Genomic DNA, 20,275 nt, shown 5'->3' with positions numbered 1-20,275 from the left:
CGTTTAAGTCTAAGGTCAGATTGGATAAATTATTTCTGTGTTTTTTTGGGCCAAAAATTTGAACATCGGTTTCATCCGAATTAAGAAGAAGGAAATTTGCTGTCATCCAAGTTTTCAACCCGGAACCCTCTCCTCTCTTCCTGTCCTTCTCTGTCCCCTGTAGGCCTCCTCCTCTCACCTCTTCCCTCTGTTCTCTGGGCCTGCTTCTCTCTGGGCCCGCTTCTCTCTGGGCTTGGTCTATGGAGGAAGGAAAGTGGCTTAGTTACTGGGGGAAGCGTGGGAATGGGTCAGAATGTCTGATAGGGTACGCCCTCTCTCCCCCTGTCCCTCCTCCCCCTCTCCTCACCCTCTGAGTGCTTTCTTCCTTCTCCCTCTCTCCTCTATTGCTCTCTCCATCCCCCTCCCCCCTCTTTCTTCCCCTCTCTCGTCTCGGGGAGGTGAAGAAGTCTTTTCTCATGGGGCTCTCGCTGCCTAAAATGTTTTCTCTTAACATTTCTGAGATGTTTTGCTGTAAAGAAAATATTTGGACATATTTCTGCTAATGTTTCCGCTGAGTGGCTGTGTGTTGACTGGAAGTTTTGTAGTGAGTGTCGTTAAGGAGGGGTTTACTGGCCCTAGCGTTAGTCCTAAATCAACTTTATTGTTCGCATTATGAAACAGAACGTAGTCGCAAGTGTAGGTTTGGGGCAGTTAAGCAAACACAGATCTGTTTACTGGGGGGGAATGTGAGCACAGAGTAGACATGTCATAAAACAATTAAGTTGGTTTCCAGCCCCAGTATTGTTTCCACATGCTCAACATGTTGGTGACGACAACTTACATAAGTCGTTCCTCTCCGGCCGTGTGGAAGAGAAGGAGAGAGTGCTGCAGCTGAGGTGTGTGAAGCATGTTATTAACTGTCTGTCGCCGCCTCAACAGAAAGCTCCAGTCCGAGACAGACCACCCAATGAGAGATGACTGTCGCTGTACAGACAGACGTGCCTACCTGCTGGTTATTAAACAGACTGGCCTCTCAGACTCCGACTGCAGACGGAGATGTATTATCTGGAATATAGGATAAGATCTCAGCTGGCCTATGCTTGCTTTCATATATGTACTCTCTCGCTCTCTTCTCTTCTCTCTCTCTCTCGACATCTCTCTCTCTCTCGACATGTCTCTCTCCATCTGTCTCGATCTCTCATCCCCCATCTCTCCTCCCTCACCCCTGGACCTACATTCTTCCCAGAGATGTGTATCTCTCATGCAGGTCTCCAGGAGGTCGTGGGCAGGCGGATATTACATGGAGGCCTTCTCTGGTCTGCCCGTCCACAGGCCCAGAGAAGTGATGGACAGGAATGCTGATTCACTTCTGAGCGGCTTGTTCTTGTTGTCCTTCCAGAGAGCCTCTTAACCCCCCCCCCCCCCCCCCCCCCCCCCCCTGCTTCTCCATGGAGGGTTTGTCTGTTCTGTTGGGGCCTGGGCTTGTCTGTTTCCCAGGACACCTCCACTGTTTGGGGGACTGTTCTCCAGAGACGGGTTCTCTCTGGAACTGCTGGGTCTACTCCAACAGCACTGGGAACACAGCCTGCCCATAGTGCCCATGACGGATTCTGCTACAGAGACAATTGAAACTGTTGGGAAATATCTAGGTTTTTTTGTGAAAGATCTGGTTTTGATGTGAAACATCAGATTTTGCTATGAAAGATCAGGTTTTAGTATAGACGGTCTGGGTTTGATGTTCCAGATCTGGTTTTGATGTGTTTGCTTCTTACTAGCTCCATTGTGTCAGATTGATAAGGGAGTTTATATCTATATTTGAGGGCCCAGAAACACACATGCATACGTGCTGACTCGTACAGATACTTGTACTCCCCCCCCCCCCCCCCCACCCCACACACACACACCCACCATAAGTAGTGTGAAGGAGTGGGAGAAGTCTGATGTGGTGACATCAGGGTCCCCTAGGTGGAATCTGGGTGTTGACAGTTCTATTATGTCAACGTTCCAGTACCGGTTCTCGGGCCAGAACCCCAGGATCACCTCTGGTCTGTGGCTCCACACCTGGCCCCAGCTCAGGCTTCTGTCAGCGTGCTCAGCCCATGTCTGTGCCTGACCTCAGGAGGAGGACGAGGGAGAATACACCCAGGCGGCACTCTCTCTCTCTGCTCTTTTGAATGGCCATACATGTGGAGTCAGCTGCATGATCTCTCTCTGTCTCTCCCAGAGTGGCCTACCAGAGAAATGATGAGGATGAGGAAGAGGCGTCCCGGGAGAGGAGACGAAGGGCGCGCCAGGAGAGGATGAAGAGCAGGGAGGGGGAGGAGTCTAGCGGGCAAACAGACACCTTGGCGATAAACAACAGCCACAGGTATTAATAATACACACACACACACACACATAGGGCTACCCTCGGCCTTACAGGGCTGGGAGGTTGTTAATAATAGATGCGTGTGTAACCCTGATCCACATGGGGAGCAGCAACATCAGGAGGTCAGGTGAAACAGAGCCCAATCACAGAAAACCCAGTCTTGTGACTTTCGTACTCGTACCCCCCCCAAAAAAATTTGTGAGCCGACTCAGGCTCTCTATTATCTACAGACCTCTGGCTGTCAATCAAAGATAACACAGCTGAAGCCCCGCCCTCGGCCCTGCCCAGATGAGGTCATTGACAGTGGGACATGGACATGGTGGGAGATGTCTGACATCCAGACAGACAAAAACAGCTTTGTAGTATCAGCGTTTCCTACCAGTGAGGTCACACAGACACACACACACACATATCCGGTGGCTGTGGAACAGGCCTGGGACTGTGTGATCTGCTGCATCAGAGGCAGCTCTGCTATTGTTGATTGTGTGCTGGCGATATGCTAACGTTAGGCAAACAGTTGGGTCAGCATATCTACGTTATTGCTGTTCTAGCAATGTCAATGATGTTACAGGTCTTAGACTCTCTCTCTCACTCTCTCTGTTCTATAGTTCACACTTATGACAGGCAGCGAGTGTGAAAACATTGTTTGGTCAGAGATGGTGCCCCGGGAAACTATGCAGAGTGGACATACAATCCCTTCACAATATCCTCTAGTGACCTTGTGCTTATCAGAAGCACCTGCTACAGACTCACACACTACCTTCTACCAGCCTCACTGCTGACATCATGAGAACTGCTGGAGCTCTTAGTTCACAAACAAATTCCAACAGATCCACTGTATGAATAACAGACCAGATTTCACACCTTGAGGTGTGTGAGTATCTGGGCTTGTGTGTGGGTGTGTGTACAGGGGCGTGTTCCCAGCCTGTGTGTATGCACGTGTGTATCTTGTGACTGAGGCGTGATCTCTCCCTCTCCTCAGCGTGACGGAGAGTTCCGGAGGTGGAGATGACGAGGAGCAGGCTCTGATGGAGCGCATGGCCAAGAGGGAGGAGCGACGCCTGCGCCGCCTGAAGGAGGCGCAGGACAGACAACAGGGGGCGGACGCCCCCGACAACGACGCGGCGGCCAACAGCGCCGAAGAGGAGAGGCCGCTCGGACGCAGGGGGCGCTACCACGACAACGAAGAGGAGGAAGAGCAGGGGAGGAAGATGACGATGACGCGGGGCAGAGAGGAGGAGGAGGAAGAGAAGGAGGAGGAGGAGGCTGTCCCAGAGGAAGAGGAGGAGAAAGAAGAAGTGGAGGAGGAAAAGCCCAGCAGGTCTTATATGAGAGAGCAGGTCAGTCTATTGGTCTCTCGGTCATCCCCTGCGTTGACATGTGGCTTTTAGCTTGTCCACGTTTGTTTTGTAAACATGTTCCAACTCCTTGTTTACCCCCGTAGGAGTCCTGTGAGGAGAAAACTAACATGTCACACATGCAAAACGAGGTACAGTTGTTGGTTGGTTGATGTGGCTGAGGCCTGCTGGGATGGTGATCCTTTTTGAGTCTCTGTCATTCTCCCCCCAGGACCAACAACAACAGCTGAACTCTAACTCAGCATTAGAACAGATCCCAGATCAGCATGAGTCAGATGAGGAGGAAGAGGAGGAGGAGAGGATAGAGAATGAGGAAGAGGAGGAGGAGGGGATAGAGAAGGAGGAAGAGGAGGAGGAGGGGATAGAGAATGAGGAAGAGGAGGAGGGGATAGAGAAGGAGGAAGATGAGGTGGAGGGGATAGACAAGGAGGAGGAGGACGAGGAGGTTAAAGAGGAGGAGACACTGCAGGAAGTGGGAGAGAAGAGGGAGGGCAGGATACGAGCCAGAGAGCAGGAGGAGGACTGTGAGAGAGCAGAGAATGGCGTGGGCCTGGTAAGACATCAGGGTGTGGAGAGGTGTGACAGCACCCAGGAGAACTTCCCAGTCTGGATGAGGGCCAGCCCTGTTCACTCTGTGCACCAACAGCATTAGAAGCAGGGTTCAACCCATATCAACTGACTACGGGAAACCTCAATTCATAGTATTGAGCCCAGACCCAGACCAGAACTCATTGATATGGTTCCCAGACTGGCGTCTCTATCCCAGGGCTGGTCTTCATCTGTGGACCACCCCCCCCCCCCCTCGCCCCCAGCCCCAGCTCCAGGCAGGGTGAACAGACCTCTCCCAGACAGTGAAGTTGTCCGTGTTCACCGTGTGGTTTGCTGTGGTGGTTACGGAGCCTGCGCGAGAAGGTGTGGTCACGACCGTGTGGTCATCTGTAATGGCGTTCTCAGGCCATGCCATGAGTGGTTAGGGTGCGGTCTCGGTCACAGTGTGCTGCATGTCTGCCTCTGTTGTGTTCTGCCTCGACTCCATGGTAACTAAGGGGAAGTAGTTGACTCCATATTTCAAGTCTGCATTTCAAGTTTTGAGTTTTATAATTAGTACTGTATGCTACTGTAACTACACACGGGGTTGATATACATGTAATCAAGTCATTTGGTAACAAGCAGGTACATGCTCTTAAGCAGAGAGAGTGCCAATGCAGACAGCTTCAAACTTGACAGCTCTATTTAGGAAGCAGGGAGGAAGGGATGGGGTGACTGTGACTTGGGGGGGGGGAATACACTGTTAGAGTACATGACCTGCTAGTTACTCTGGAGTAGGGGCTGGCTCATGTGGCCTGAGATTCTGCATAATACCTCTCACACACACTCACACAAACACACACACAAACACACTCACACACATACACCCTTGCTTTGCTCCATGTGTGTCACCGTGTGGAACCACTGTTGCTCCCGAACATTGGATGACCTTCCTCCGCTGCTTGTTGATTGGCTGGTTCTGTTGCTGCAGGTGTCCCAGAGGGGCGGGGCCAGGGAGCAGGGGGAGTGGCAGAGGAAGCAGAACGGAGGCCTGCATGAGGAGACTCCGCCCATGCAGAACAGGAAACCAGAGAGAACCCTCAGGTGCGGAGTCTCAGTGGCGATGGCGACATGACAACACACATCCCACACACACACTCAGACACACTCAGACACACACACACACAGCAAGTGTCCTGGGGCAAAACTGCTGTCTTTGACACGGGTCACCTAACTCACCTGACAGAGGAAAAGGACACTGTGGACTGAAACCCTACACGTACTGACACCTGAGTAAAGGGGTGTGTGTGTGTGTGTGTGCAGTCGCGGCAGCATGCGCGGCCCCGAGCCGGGGGTGGGGGAGGATCCAGACGACGCTGCCACCCGGCAGGAGGCGGAGCGCAAGCTGGAGGAGCTGAAGCGTCGCCGTGACGACGCGGAGGTGGAGGAGTTTGAGCGGATGAGGCAGAAGCAGCAGGAGGCGGAGCAGGAGCTGGAGGAGCTGAAGAAGAGGAGGGAGGAGAGGAGGAAGGTTCTGGAGGAGGAGGAGAGGCAGAAGAAGCAGGAGGATGAGGAGAGAAAGGCACGAGAGGAGGTGAGGACGAGAAGCAAACCTCTCTCTCTCTACTGTCTTCTTCCTTCTCTCTCTCTCTTTCTCTCTTTTTCTTCTGCCCCTCTTGTTCTTTTCCTCTCTTTCCCTGTTCTTTTACCTTCTGTTTCTTCCTCCCTCTCTCTCCCTCTCTCTCCCTCTCTCTCCCCAGACAGTGAGCTAGATAAAGTGGTGTTCTGTGTAACACCTGGTGGAGATAACAGCCACTCCTCTCCGTTCGTCCAGCTTCCCCGTGACATCATCTTGCTGTTCTTCAGACTTATCTGTCCTCCCCCCTCCGTGTGCAGGCGATAACTCTCCTGTCTGTCTGCCATCCTTCTCTCCGCTTCACCATGACCTCATACTCGCGTACAGCAGCTAGCTTAGCGTGTGTGTGTGTGTTTGTGTGGGGACGAGTTGAATCCTGGCAGCGAGTGACTGTTTGCCTCCCTGTGTCGTCCATCAGGAGGAGAAGAGGAGGATGAAGGAGGAGATCGAGAGGAGGAGAGCCGAGGCAGCGGAGAAGAGGCAGAAGGTGGAGGACACGATGGAGGGAGGAGAGGCCAAGCCCTTCAAGTGTGTCAGTCCCAGAGGGTCGTCTCTCAAGGTCAGACCCCCCCCCCCTCCAGCCCTCTGTGACCCGTCTGGCCACGCCCTCACAGGGCCCTGCATTTGCTGTCTTCTCTGTAGACGTCGTATTTGTTCTAACCCTGCAACAGAAACCTGAAACCCCAACCCAATCGCTGTGGCAATAAATATTTGTCATGGAAATGTGGGTTTAATCCACTTAGATGTGAGTGAACAGTCCAACTTCGAATCAGCTCTCACGCCGTGAAACCCGGGGGGGATTCACAGAGGAGAGGAGAAAATCACATTACTGCCATTTAGCTGTAATGACCATCTGGTTGTGCTGGCTAGCCTAACCTCTCTGGCTTGTGTGCTTGTTGAGGCTCCATGATTAGGTTTAGCTATGTGTGTTTGGTTGTTGTGTGGGTAAACATTAACCTTGTCCTGCTCCTATTCCTCCTCACAGCTTTACTTTGTCGTCATGTTTACTGTAGGTACAGCTGTTTGTGTGTGTTTCTTCTGCAGTTCACTTTTTACTCATGTTTTCCTAAAGGTGAACACACCCCAAAGTGATATGTTGATCTTGTTTGTGCTGTGATGCAGTGGTGTGTCTGTAACTGTTCTCGGTCATCTGTCTCTGCACTGAAAGCCCATCCGTAGACGTAAACTACAACTCCATGTTGTCTATGATAGCTTCCTGGGGTGAAAACCCTCCTCTGTGTTCTAGAACAGTCCGAGGACACAGGGTTCCATAAGCTGGAACTGCTGTTGAGTGAAGCTGGATAGATACTAACAGCCCAGTCTCTCAGTAGGATCAGGCTTACGCGGATGCAGGAAAACGATTAGGGTTAATAGGATAACTGGAAGCGCCTTCGTACGCCTGCAGCACCACACAGCATGCATGAGAATGGGCAACTTCCTGACCGGGGTATTTTAGGAACTCCCACAGCACCAACTCCCACAACCCAGCAGAGGAGATGTAGGGGCTCCACCTCCGAGGGGAGATGGGGGGTGGGTTGTGGGCGGATGGGGGGAGGGGGTCGTGGGATGGTGGTATTTTCCTCCAGGGGTACTTGTGTTGCCCCTGTCCCAGCCCTGTAGGTGGTCTGTCATGAACAGCAGCCTGACATTCTCACAAGTATGGCCTGGGAGATTCACACACTGGGCAGTCAAACAGACAGTCAGCTAACCATACCAGAGAGCTGTCAGTCAACAGTGTTTGCGTTGGTGTGTGTGAGTGTGTGTGTGTTTGTGTGTGCATGCGTGGGTATGCACTGACTCCTCATTGACGTCTTTCCTCTGACCTCTCCTCCCAGATTGGTGAGAGGGCAGAGTTCCTGAACAAGTCGGCCCAGAAAAGGTGAACACACTCCACTCTGACACCACACTGCAGCAGTGCAAAACACCAGTCACACCATGCTGGCTCTACTCCTTATCTAACTGTGTGTTGTATGCCTTTGTGCGTGACCGTGCGTGTGTGACTGTTTGTCTGACCGTGCGTGTGACCGTGTGTGTGTGTGTGTGTGTGCGCAGCTCTCTGAAGCTGGCCCACTCCCCTGTGGTGTCTAAGATCGGCAACAGGCTGGAGCAGTACACCTCAGCAGCCCAGGTAGGAGCAGCATCACCAGCACTGTCATCATCCAGGGCCCACCACCCAGGCTGACCCTTTGTCTGCCCCTCTCTCCTCCTCCCTCCTCCAGAGGGAGAACAAGGACTCTCGCTCCCCTCGCTCCGGGGCGGTGGACCTGCCCATGGTCACAGATGGCATCCGCAACATCAAGAGCATGTGGGAGAAGGGCAACGCGTTCACCTCCCCTGGGGGGGCAGGGGGAACCTTCAAGGTAGGTTTGGTGTGTGTGTGTGTGTGTGTGTGTCTGAGTGTGTGTGGGAGGGAGGGGAGCAGAGGAAGGGGCACATTTGACTGCCGCTTCCTGTTCGGCCCCCGTTGTCGATGACGACCAGGCGTCTCTGACCTTCGACCCCCCCCCGTCTCCTCCCCAAACAGGAAGCAGCTGGGATGAAGATAGGCGTGGCCGGCCGCATCAACGACTGGCTGAACAAAACCCCCGAGAGCAAGACCCCAGGAGGCCGGCCGGCGGTAGGTCGTCGCCACGGCAACCCCTATCCTGTCTGAACTGTGGGAAACATATTTCCTCGTCCTCTCCCACTGCAGTAAACTGCATAGGTCAACCCATCCTCACAGTTCCCTGCATGCTGCAGTCACTCTCACACGATGAAGGAGGTGTGGAGTCGCGCACACATAGGAGGCTGGCCGTCATGTTACCTTGTCGTATGTGAGGTGTACTGGAAATGGTCACGTTTTGCAGTGTGTGTTGGCTGGAGGTTTGAACACTTCAAGTGGGCCTCGGCTGAAGCAGGCAGTGATCCACTATGTTATAAAACCCCTCCAAAAGTGCTAGGTCAGCTTGTGTGTGGTGATCTCACTGTCTCTTAAACCTGTAGCGGCAACAGGCGTACATAGACCAGGCATCACAGCTGTGGACGTAATGATGAGATATGGAGCTTAACATCCACTTTATCTTCCATGGTCTGACTCTATCACTGGGAGCTGCCTTGTCCTCATGATGCATGGAGCTGTAATCACCTGATAGCGCACTGCTGGTTGGCCTGGGTGCTAGATGTGGTCTGTCTCCCCCTGGTGGACATAAATCATAGACCCTCCCCAGAGCTATCAGGGCAGAAGGTATTACACGTCTTGTCATCAGAGTATGTGATATATAGTCCCATATCCGTTGTGGTGTTAGCTTAGCACTAGCTCTGTGGGTGCTGTCTGGATCACATGCAGGTTATCAGAGACCAGGCCAGACAGAAGAATCCACCTCTGACACTGTTCTCTGGAAATGGCCACATTCCAATACATCCATACCAAACCTTACCTCAGTCCTGTACCCAAGAACTGCAATGCATTCCTTGGGTCTGGCCTCGTTCCAACACGTCCATACCTCCTCTTCACTTGCCCTTGTCCTGGACTGTAGATCACTCCAGAGTCTGTGTTTATTTGAAGGCGTTGAGGTTTTTAGCTGCCTGTATGTTCATACCGGCGCAGACAGTCTGAGGTACGAGGATATATGAATGGGAACAAGCAGAGCCCTGCCTAGCACAGTGACCATGCTGGACCTTTCTCTTCACGTGATACCACTCGTGGCCACCAGAGGCCCTGTTACTATGGTGATACGGGGTTGCTGGAGGAGCGAGCGAGCGTGGTCGGATCTGCAGTAACATGACACCTGACTCAGTCTTGTGTGTAGCTGTTGATGGTTCCACATAACTGTGAAAGGGATTGTGGGAAAGTGAAGTCTGGCTTCAAATGTGCGTGGATATCTGTCTCCCTCTAGTGGTCAAAGCATCTGAAGCAATGACTGTCAGAAATGCACTGTTATAACTTGTGTGTGTCCTTTCTTCTTCTCTGCTAGCTATCTCCTTGATAGTCTCTGTCAGCTTCTCTTCCCATTGGACCTCTCTGTCCTCTGCTCTGTCAAAACCTTTCTAGGCGCCAAAGGTATTGTAGATAAAGCCAAATAACTTTTCTTTCCAAAATTTCAGTCCAAGTTTCTTTAAACTTGTCCCAGTGTGATAAGAGTTGTATTCCCTCCCCCCCCCCTCTCTTTTTTCTCTCTCTCTCTTTCTCTCTTTCCATCCCTTCCCCTCATCCAGGACCTAAAGCCGGGTGATGTCACCAACAAACGGAGTCTATGGGAAAACAAAGGAGCTTCTCCTACCAAGGTAAAGAGCTCTCACACACACACACACTCACATTCACTTTCTCCCAGAAACATCTCTCTGTGCGTGGAGAATCAGTTCGGAGCTCTGAGGAGGCTGACCAGATCATGTGACATGACAAATGGTTTTGTTTGTCAACTGACTCTGAGACCAGTATGTTTCTCAGCAAAGGGGAATAACCTTTTGTTGCTTTTCTTTTTGTTTTTAAAGATGTCTCTTAGCTAGTTGACTTCTCTTCAATCTGGAAAGCCTGCAGAGGTAAAAAATACATTCAAAAAAAGACCCTTCTCCTCCCTGCCCCACACCTGGTCTAGATCAACAGTGTCACAACTGTGCTTCTGCCTCCACTGCTCACTGGCTGCAGGTGAAAGGTGCTCCTCTCCTGTGTGTTAGCCAGTCCCCCATGGGCCCTGCACTCTCTGCTCTCAACCTGTCTGCTGCTCTGAGGCGGTTTCACAGGTGCTTCCACACAAACGGCTGCTCTCTGAGATGTCTCCTATTTTTATCCACGTTCCGTATGTGTCCTGGCTTCCACGCTTTGTCCCGGGCGACACCACAGCCCTGCTTATGGTGTTCATAGAGACCCCTTTATAGCCAACCATGTCCATTGGAGGCTACTGTGTCTAGAATATGCCCGCCATCCAACTCCTTCCTTTTCAGGCATCAGTCAGGACAGGTTCTGGTCCTAGGGCCCTCATCCTGGCAGTGTTCTGTGTTAGAGGTGCTGGAGGTATTGCAAGCCTGCCAGGCAAGGAATAGACATCACTTAATGGTTAGTTAGCGTGATATAAAGAACAGGGAGGCCAAGTGAGGCATTGGATGGATAAAGGTTTGTTCCTGCTAGAGATGCTGTGGGTGTGGCTCCAGCACTGGGCTCTGTAAAGGTCCCAGTTCACTCAGAAACGCTGTGTCTGAAACAACTGCTAAAAACTCTACTGTTTGGGGTTTCTGCTCTCTATAACTTTCTCCATCCGTCTCTCTCTCTCTCTGTCTCTCTCTGTCTGTCTCTCTCTCTCTCTGTCTCTCTCTCTCTCTCTCTGTCTCTCTCTCTCTCTCTGTCTCTCTCTCTCTCTGTCTGTCTCTCTCTCTCTCTCTCTCTGTCTCTCTCTCTCTGTCTCTCTCTCTCTCTGTCTCTCTCTGTCTCTCTGTCTCTCTCTCTGACAGGTGTCAGGCCGAGGAGAGGCTAAATCAGTCACCAACGGTGAGTCCTTTTAGGTTCTTTAAAAGAAAAATAGAAATGAGGAGAGAAGGAGAGAGAGAATGTAAAAAGAGAGTGTTATCTAATGTGTTTCACGAACAGAAGCCAGAAGGACAGAGGTTATGGTGAACCCGACATGACAGGAACGGGGGGGTCTGGTATAATTTACAGACCGGCATGTGTCCCTGCAGTCATATCTACCCCCCTCTCCTCCTACCCCCCCCCAGGGCCCAGCCTGTAGTAAATCACCAGGCCATGCCGCAAGCTTCTGCTGGCTCTGCTGTGTTCAGATGCCACGCTGGCATTGTTTGCTATTTTTTACAGCCCCTGAGTTCCGACCCCCCCCCCACCCCCCCCCCACCCTCCCCAAGCAGTTCGGCCTTCAGGGATACCGTACGTGCCTCTGTAATGTGTCGTTCACACCCCCCCACCCGGCCTACTCCCGTCCCTGACCTAGTGTCTGTTCCTGGGCCCGGGGCTGGAGACAGCTTGCCTGGCTGGGTGTGCAGCTGGGCCACCTGCTGAATTGTCACATTAGGAGGTGGGCTTGTAGGAGATTAGCAGGCCATGCTACCCCATCAGCATGCAGGCAGACCAGCGGGGGAGGGATACATTAAACGTGTGCAGAAGATGGGCTTCTGTTTGGGTCAGTCTTGGAACATTTGCCCAAGTAGTTGAAGACTTACAGACACGCACACATACTGTATGCCAAGACGTACACACTCAGACACATGCACTCACTCACATTTGACCGAGGCTCATCTTACATAGGGTGTTGATGAGTGAAGGACAACATGTTTGTCAGTTATTTACATGGGAGCCGAGGCTAGGACCCCAGGGGAATCTCACACCAAATCCACACACACACTATCCCATTGTATCTAGGACTACAACACATGATCTACTGTTACCTAGGCAATAATGACAGGCAGCTTAACTCAAACTGAGAAAAAGAAAGCAAAGTAATAGTTCCAGGCAAAATCCATGTCAGATGCAATTCAGCCAGTGTAATACTGATGTCCCAGTGTGTGGGGCAACCTCTGCATGGGAGGTGAGATAAATCAAGTGCTCCTTGGGGTCTGATGTGGGGGGGATTGACATGGTGACCTCCCGGGCTGCCCAGGGCAGAGTATTCTGCAGCATTACTGGTGTCCGGCATGTGGTGTGATAGACTTGTCTCTTTCTGCTTACCTTCTGTCATCAGGCATGGGACACTAATGCTTCAGAGCGATGATGCAGGCGGGACCAAGACAATCCTAGACTTTTCTTTACTACGTGCATGTAACCAAAGCTGCCCTCCTTGTCCCAGCCACCCCTGCAGAGGAGAGGAGACAAGTCACATCCAGGACTTGTGCTGGGAACCAACCATCACAGCACACCACCTTTGCACATTGAATTGACCTTTCTAAAAGAAAACTAAATGCTGTGAAATTTGGACATTTATGATTCTATGATATTCTTTTTTTTTCTTTTTTTTTTTTGTTGAGAAAAATATTTTATTTCAAACCTGCAGAAAGAAAGAAAAACTGACATTTAAATTAGATGTATCCCTTGACCCTCAATCGTCTTTCATTTGTTTTGATGAGATAGAGATCGCTCTTAAAGATGACTCCATGTGTCAGTGTTTCAAAGAGGGTTCAACATCCACTCTATCAAAAACACTCCATCTCGTCACCTTTATTTATATTTCAGGCAGAAGCTTCACTCATAGATATTTTATACCTGGTCACCAATTCAGGACATGCAGACATACAGGAAGCACTTCTAGATCTAGCTTATTTCACTTTTATATGTATTATCATTAGTGCAACAATGGTCTGAGTAATATATGTTAGCATATACATGTTTTTGATATATGAAAATCATACTGTAACCTATACTACAGCTTTATACTCTAAATGTTTTGCTTTTGTACTCATAAAATGACTACCAATCAAGAAAGGGGAAATCAATGGAAAGTAAAGAAATGATAGAAACGTTGAGAAGGCCAATATAGCTTTTACTATACTATTGTCATTATAATTTATGTTTTTTTTTTTTACGTTTTTGTCTTTTTTTCTGAGCTTATTTTTGTAACTTTTATATCTGTTGTTTGTAACTTTTTAATTTACAGACACATTCCACTTCGTACACATTCCTCTGCCTACACACTCGTTTTGGGTTTAAGAGATGAACTTCTGCAGGAAGTGACATCACAGAGGGAACACACGCTCTGCTCTCAGAGAAACCTTGGATCTCTTCCACTGCAGATCTGTACACCAGCTGAACCAGATCCAGCTGGACGATTTAACCATCCACTATGGTCATAGATCTACTATTTTACACTTTTGTAGCTTAGGTATTAGTCAGTTTGGTCTCTGTTGGCTTGTCTAGGCATTGGAAGCTTGTCCAGGCATTGGACGCTTGTCTAGGCATTGGAAGCCTTAGACATAGGCACAGGCTAGTTACATAGTACTGTAAACCATTAAATCATCTTCTTGGCCTTGTAATCTGACCACTGGTTATAGCATTTAAGCGCAATGTACTCCTCTGCACTGTACTGTTGCCTGATACTTACTAAGTGACGATTTGGGTAACTGCAGTTTTTTTTATACTTCACTTTCAGTAATTTAGTTAATTATCTTTCACATTCCATTTTAATTTTATTGAATTAATATTGCATGACTTGCTTGGTTAAGGGTGTGGCAGGTTGTCAAAGGCATTCGATTGGTCGATGATTTGCGCTATACTATGACACAACTGTGACAATCACATTCCATGACTTCTGGCGTCCAGCAAGGGGGAAGTCTGACCAAAATCGTTTTTGTTGTGTTTCTGTATGTGATATTAATAATAATGTTATTTTTCATATTTTTGCTATTTGATGTTTTTCTCTTTCTGTCTTTGTATTTCCATGTTAAACACCTGCATGTATATGTAGAAACTATGAACCTATGTAGTGCTCACTATCTGTAGTGTTCAGACCCCTCTAGTGTGGTGGCAGTAATGGGTTGACCCATGCTGAATGAATGTTTTAAACATTGTACCGCTGACCCAGCAACAGAAATAAAACCATACAAATATTCAAATGTTGCCCGATCTGTCCATATATTATATCGTTCAAGGAATTTAGGACAATGCATTGTCTACTGTAAAACAACATGTAAGGTTTTAGGTGGGAAACATTGAAATACTAATGATAATGTAGTACTCTTGTCCAGTAGAGAACCGTGATTCTTAAACCTTGAACCTCTGACCATTACTCGTCAGAAAAAAACACGATACTGCGCGCACACAGCATTAGGCCTACATGAAATTGTGTTGGTCAGTACGCACAATTTGAGCCAGCCCTTGCTGCAGTCTTTACGGTAATTGTGCATAATGACGTTGCGTTGGTATAGATTGACCAGTCATTCTGCAAAACACTAACATATAGGTTAGGGCTACAAAATCAGGTGGAACGGCAGCCGAAAGGTTTTTAAATAACATGGCCTACCTTTGATGATCTTCTCTTGAAAACGAAGTCCATTCTCAAGTCTTTTTGGATGAATTGGTTGATGGCTGGGTCACCAAAGCAGAATTGTCAAGAGAGGAGGTATGACACCTTGATTGTTGTTGGACAGCTTTGGTGGGACTTGGTTGGTGGTGGTGGGTGTGTGTGTGTGTGCGGGGGGCATTTGAGTTTGCGTGCGCGATTGTGCATAATGACGTTGCATTGGTATAGATTGACCAGTCATTCTGTACAACACTGACATATAGACTAGGCTACAAAAAAGTGGCACGGCGGCCGGTAGAAAATCATTTGGCACAGCAGCCGAATGGTTTTTAAATAACATGGCCTACCTTTGATGATCTTCTCTTGAAAACGGAGTCCATTCTCAAGTCTTTTTGGATGATTTGGTTGATGGCTGGGTCACCAAAGCAGAATTGTCAAGAGAGGAGGTATGACACCTTGATTGTTGTTGGACAGCTTTGGTGGGACTTGGTTGGTGGTGGTGGGTGTGTGTGTGTGTGCGGGGGGCATTTGAGTTTGCGTGCGCGATTGTGCATAATGACGTTGCATTGGTATAGATTGACCAGTCATTCTGTACAACACTAACATATAGGCTAGGCTACAAAAAAGTGGCACGGCGGCCGGTAGAAAATCAGTTGGCACGGCGGCCGAAAGGTTTTTAAATAACATGGCCTACCTTTGATGATCTTCTCTTGAAAACGAAGTCCATTCTCAAGTCTTTTTGGATGATTTGGTTGATGGCTGGGTCACCAAAGCAGAATTGTCAAGAGAGGAGGTATGACACCTTGATTGTTGTTGGACAGCTTTGGTGGGACTTGGTGGTGGTGGTGTGTGTGTGTGTGTGTGTGTGTGTGTGTGGGGGGGGGCATTTGAGTTTGTGTGCGTGATTGTGCTTAATGACGTTGCATTGGTATAGATTGACCAGTCATTCTGTACAACACTAACATATAGGCTAGGCTACAAAACAGTGGCACGGCGGCCGGTAGAAAATCAGTTGGCACAGCAGCCGAAAGGTTTTTAAATAACATGGCCTACCTTTGATGATCTTCTCTTGAAAACGAAGTCCATTCTCAAGTCTTTTTGGATGATTTGGTAGATGGCTGGGTCACCAAAGCTGAATTGTCAAGAGAGGAGGTATGACACCTTGATTGTTGTTGGACAGCTTTGGTGGGACTTGGTGGTGGTGTGTGTGTGTGTGTGTGTGTGTGTGTGGGGGGGGGGGGGGGCATTTGAGTTTGTGTGCGTGATTGTGCTTAATGACGTTGCATTGGTATAGATTGACCAGTCATTCTGTACAACACTAACATATAGGCTAGGCTACAAAACAGTGGCACGGCGGCCGGTAGAAAATCAGTTGGCATGGCGGCCGAATGGTTTTTAAATAACATGGCCTACCTTTGATGATCCTATCTTGAAAACGAAGTCCATTCTCAAGTCTTTTTGGATGACTTGGTTGATGGCTGGGTCACCAAAGCAAAATTGTCAAGAGAGGAGGTATGACACCTTGATTGTTGTTGGACAGCTTCGGTGGGACTTGGTGGTGTGTGTTTCTGTGTGTGTGTCTGTGTGTGTGTGGGGGGGGGCATTTGAGTTTGTGTGCGTGATTGTGCATAATGACGTTGCATTGGTATAGATTGACCAGTCATACTGTACAACACTATCATATAGGCTAGGCTAAAAAACAGTGGCACGGCGGTCGGTAGAAAATCAGTTGGCACGGCGGCCGAAAGGTTTTTAAAATAACAGGGCCTACCTTTGATGATCTTCTCTTGAAAACGAAGTCCATTCTCAAGTCATTTGGATGACTTGGTTGATGGCTGGGTCACCAAAGCAGAATTCTCAAGAGAGGAGGTATGACACCTTGATTGTTGTTGGACAGCTTTGGTGGGACTTGGTGGTGGTGGTGTGTGTGTGTGTGTGTGTGTGTGTGTGTGTGTGTGTGTGTGTGTGTGTGTGTGTGTGTGTGTGTGTGTGTGTGTGTGTGTGTGTGTGTGTGTGTGTGGGGGGGGCATTTGAGTGTGTGTGCGTGATTGTACTTAATGACGTTGCATTGGTATAGATTGACCAGTCATTCTGTACAACACTAACATATAGGCTAGGCTACAAAACAGTGGCACGGCGGCCGGTAGAAAATCAGTTGGCACAGCAGCCGAAAGGTTTTTAAATAACATGGCCTACCTTTGATGATCTTCTCTTGAAAACGAAGTCCATTCTCAAGTCTTTTTGGATGATTTGGTAGATGGCTGGGTCACCAAAGCTGAATTGTCAAGAGAGGAGGTATGACACCTTGATTGTTGTTGGACAGCTTTGGTGGGACTTGGTGGTGGTGGTGGTGTGTGTGTGTGGGGGGGGGGGGGGGGGCATTTGAGTTTGTGTGCGTGATTGTGCATAATGACGTTGCATTGGTATAGATTGACCAGTCATACTGTACAACACTATCATATAGGCAAGGCTAAAAAACAGTGGCACGGCGGTCGGTAGAAAGTCAGTTGGCACGGCGGCCGAAAGGTTTTTAAATAACAGGGCCTACCTTTGATGATCTTCTCTTGAAAACGAAGTCCATTCTCAAGTAATTTGGATGATTTGGTTGATGGCTGGGTCACCAAAGCAGAATTGTCAAGAGAGGAGGTATGACATCTTGATTGTTGTTGGACAGCTTTGGTGGGACTTGGTGGTGGTGTGTGTGTGTGTGTGTGTGTGGGGGGGGGGGCATTTGAGTTTGTGTGCGTGATTGTGCTTAATGACGTTGCATTGGTATAGATTGACCAGTCATTCTGTACAACACTAACATATAGGCTAGGCTACAAAACAGTGGCACGGCGGCCGGTAGAAAATCAGTTGGCACGGCGGCCGAAAGGTTTTTAAATAACATGGCCTACCTTTGATGATCTTCTCTTGAAAACGAAGTACATTCTCAAGTCTTTTTGGATGATTTGGTAGATGGCTGGGTCACCAAAGCAGAATTGTCAAGAGAGGAGGTATGACACCTTGATTGTTGTTGGACAGCTTTGGTGGGACTTGGTGGTGGTGGTGTGTGTGTGTGTGTGGGGGGGGGGGGCATTTGAGTTTGTGTGCGTGATTGTGCATAATGACGTTACATTGGTATAGATTGACCAGTCATACTGTACAACACTAACATATAGACTAGGCTACAAAAAAGTGGCACGGCGGCCGGTAGAAAATCAGTTGGCACGGCGGCCGAAAGGTTTTTAAATAACATGGCCTACCTTTGATGATCTTCTCTTGAAAACGAAGTCCATTCTCAAGTCTTTTTGGATGATTTGGTTGATGGCTGGGTCACCAAAGCAGAATTGTCAAGAGAGGAGGTATGACACCTTGATTGTTGTTGGACAGCTTTGGTGGGACTTGGTGGTGGTGGTGTGTGTGTGTGTGTGTGTGCGGGGGGCATTTGAGTTTGCGTGCGCGATTGTGCATAATGACGTTGCATTGGTATAGATTGACCAGTCATTCTGTACAACACTAACATATAGGCTAGGCTACAAAAAAGTGGCACGGCGGCCGGTAGAAAATCAGTTGGCACGGCGGCCGAAAGGTTTTTAAATAACATGGCCTACCTTTGATGATCTTCTCTTGAAAACGAAGTCCATTCTCAAGTCTTTTTGGATGATTTGGTTGATGGCTGGGTCACCAAAGCAGAATTGTCAAGAGAGGAGGTATGACACCTTGATTGTTGTTGGACAGCTTTGGTGGGACTTGGTGGTGGTGTGTGTGTGTGTGTGTGTGTGTGTGTGTGTGTGTGTGTGTGTGTGTGTGCGGGGGGCATTTGAGTTTGCGTGCGCGATTGTTCATAATGACGTTGCATTGGTATAGATTGACCAGTCATTCTGTACAACACTAACATATAGGCTAGGCTACAAAAAAGTGGCACGGCGGCCGGTAGAAAATCATTTGGCACGGCGGCCGAATGGTTTTTAAATAACATGGCCTACCTTTGATGATCTTCTCTTGAAAACGGAGTCAATTCTCAAGTCTTTTTGGATGATTTGGTTGATGGCTGGGTCACCAAAGCAGAATTGTCAAGAGAGGAGGTATGACACCTTGATTGTTGTTGGACAGCTTTGGGGGGACTTGGTGGTGGTGGTGTGTGTGTGTGTGTGTGTGTGTGGGGGGGGGCATTTGAGTTTGTGTGCGTGATTGTGCTTAATGACTTTGCATTGGTATAGATTGACCAGTCATTCTCTACAACACTAACATATAGGCTAGTGCTACAAAACAGTGGCACGGCGGCCGGTAGAAAATCAGTTGGCACGGCGGCCAAAGGTTTTTAAATAACATGGCCTACCTTTGATGATCTTCTCTTGAAAACGAAGTCCATTCTCAAGTCTTTTTGGATGATTTGGTAGATGGCTGGGTCACCAAAGCAGAATTGTCAAGAGAGGAGGTATGACACTTTGATTGTTGTTGGACAGCTTTGGTGGGACTTGGTGGTGGTGGTGTGTGTGTGTGGGGGGGGGGCATTTGAGTTTGTGTGCGTGATTGTGCATAATGACGTTACATTGGTATAGATTGACCAGTCATACTGTACAACACTAACATATAGGCTAGGCTACAAAAAAGTGGCACGGCGGCCGGTAGAAAATCAGTTGGCACGGCGGCCGAAAGGTTTTTAAATAACATGGCCTACCTTTGATGATCTTCTCTTGAAAACAAAGTCCATTCTCAAGTCTTTTTGGATGATTTGGTTGATGGCTGGGTCACCAAAGCAGAATTGTCAAGAGAGGAGGTATGACACCTTGATTGTTGTTGGACAGCTTTGGTGGGACTTGGTGGTGGTGGTGTGTGTGTGTGTGTGTGTGCGGGGGGCATTTGAGTTTGCGTGCGCGATTGTGCATAATGACGTTGCATTGGTATAGATTGACCAGTCATTCTGTACAACACTAACATATAGGCTAGGCTACAAAAAAGTGGCACGGCGGCCGGTAGAAAATCAGTTGGCACGGCGGCCGAAAGGTTTTTAAATAACATGGCCTATCTTTGATGATCTTCTCTTGAAAACGAAGTCCATTCTCAAGTCTTTTTGGATGATTTGGTTGATGGCTGGGTCACCAAAGCCAATCGGCACCAATGATGTTAGGCTGAGGCAGTCAGAGGTCACAAAGGTTAATATTGCTCGGGCATGTGACCTTGCTCAAAAGATGAGTCGGCATCGAGTAATAGTCTCTGGCCCACTACCTGCTAGGGGGACTGACGAGATCTACAGCAGGCTTGTCTCTCTCAACCGCTGGTTGGCTCGCTTTTGCTCAGAACAGGGTTTAGGATTTGTAGATAATTGGTCTCGTTTCTGGGCCAAACCTGGCTTGTTGAAAAGTGACGGGCTCCATCCTAGCTGGAGAGGTGCTTTTCTTTTGTCTAGGAATATTGAAGCTATTCTAAAGCAGACCTGACACTCACTAGAACAAGCCGGGCTACAGTCTCTTAGAGAGTCTGATAGGTA

General features: G+C 48.9%; 1 protein-coding gene across 1 annotated transcript in view; it reads left to right on the top strand.

Annotated features, from left to right (window-relative positions):
• Positions 1-14,395, top strand: part of cald1a (caldesmon 1a) — a 35,710-nt gene extending 21,315 nt beyond the window's left edge. The window contains exons 3-17 of the mRNA XM_047023286.1: positions 2,204-2,347; positions 3,330-3,687; positions 3,792-3,836; positions 3,917-4,054; positions 4,223-4,258; positions 5,225-5,337; positions 5,557-5,827; positions 6,288-6,428; positions 7,705-7,748; positions 7,922-7,997; positions 8,089-8,229; positions 8,394-8,486; positions 10,064-10,132; positions 11,294-11,330; positions 12,532-14,395. Of these exons, the coding sequence (XP_046879242.1) occupies positions 2,204-2,347; positions 3,330-3,687; positions 3,792-3,836; positions 3,917-4,054; positions 4,223-4,258; positions 5,225-5,337; positions 5,557-5,827; positions 6,288-6,428; positions 7,705-7,748; positions 7,922-7,997; positions 8,089-8,229; positions 8,394-8,486; positions 10,064-10,132; positions 11,294-11,330; positions 12,532-12,545 (1,720 nt within the window). The 3' untranslated portion in view covers positions 12,546-14,395. The remainder of the gene's footprint in view (positions 1-2,203; positions 2,348-3,329; positions 3,688-3,791; positions 3,837-3,916; positions 4,055-4,222; positions 4,259-5,224; positions 5,338-5,556; positions 5,828-6,287; positions 6,429-7,704; positions 7,749-7,921; positions 7,998-8,088; positions 8,230-8,393; positions 8,487-10,063; positions 10,133-11,293; positions 11,331-12,531) is intronic.
• Positions 14,396-20,275: the final 5,880 nt, after the last annotated feature.

The sequence above is a fragment of the Hypomesus transpacificus genome, chromosome 7, assembly GCF_021917145.1.
Source record: "Hypomesus transpacificus isolate Combined female chromosome 7, fHypTra1, whole genome shotgun sequence".
Lineage (NCBI taxonomy): Eukaryota > Metazoa > Chordata > Actinopteri > Osmeriformes > Osmeridae > Hypomesus > Hypomesus transpacificus.
This window is presented reverse-complemented; position numbering and strand designations above follow the sequence as displayed.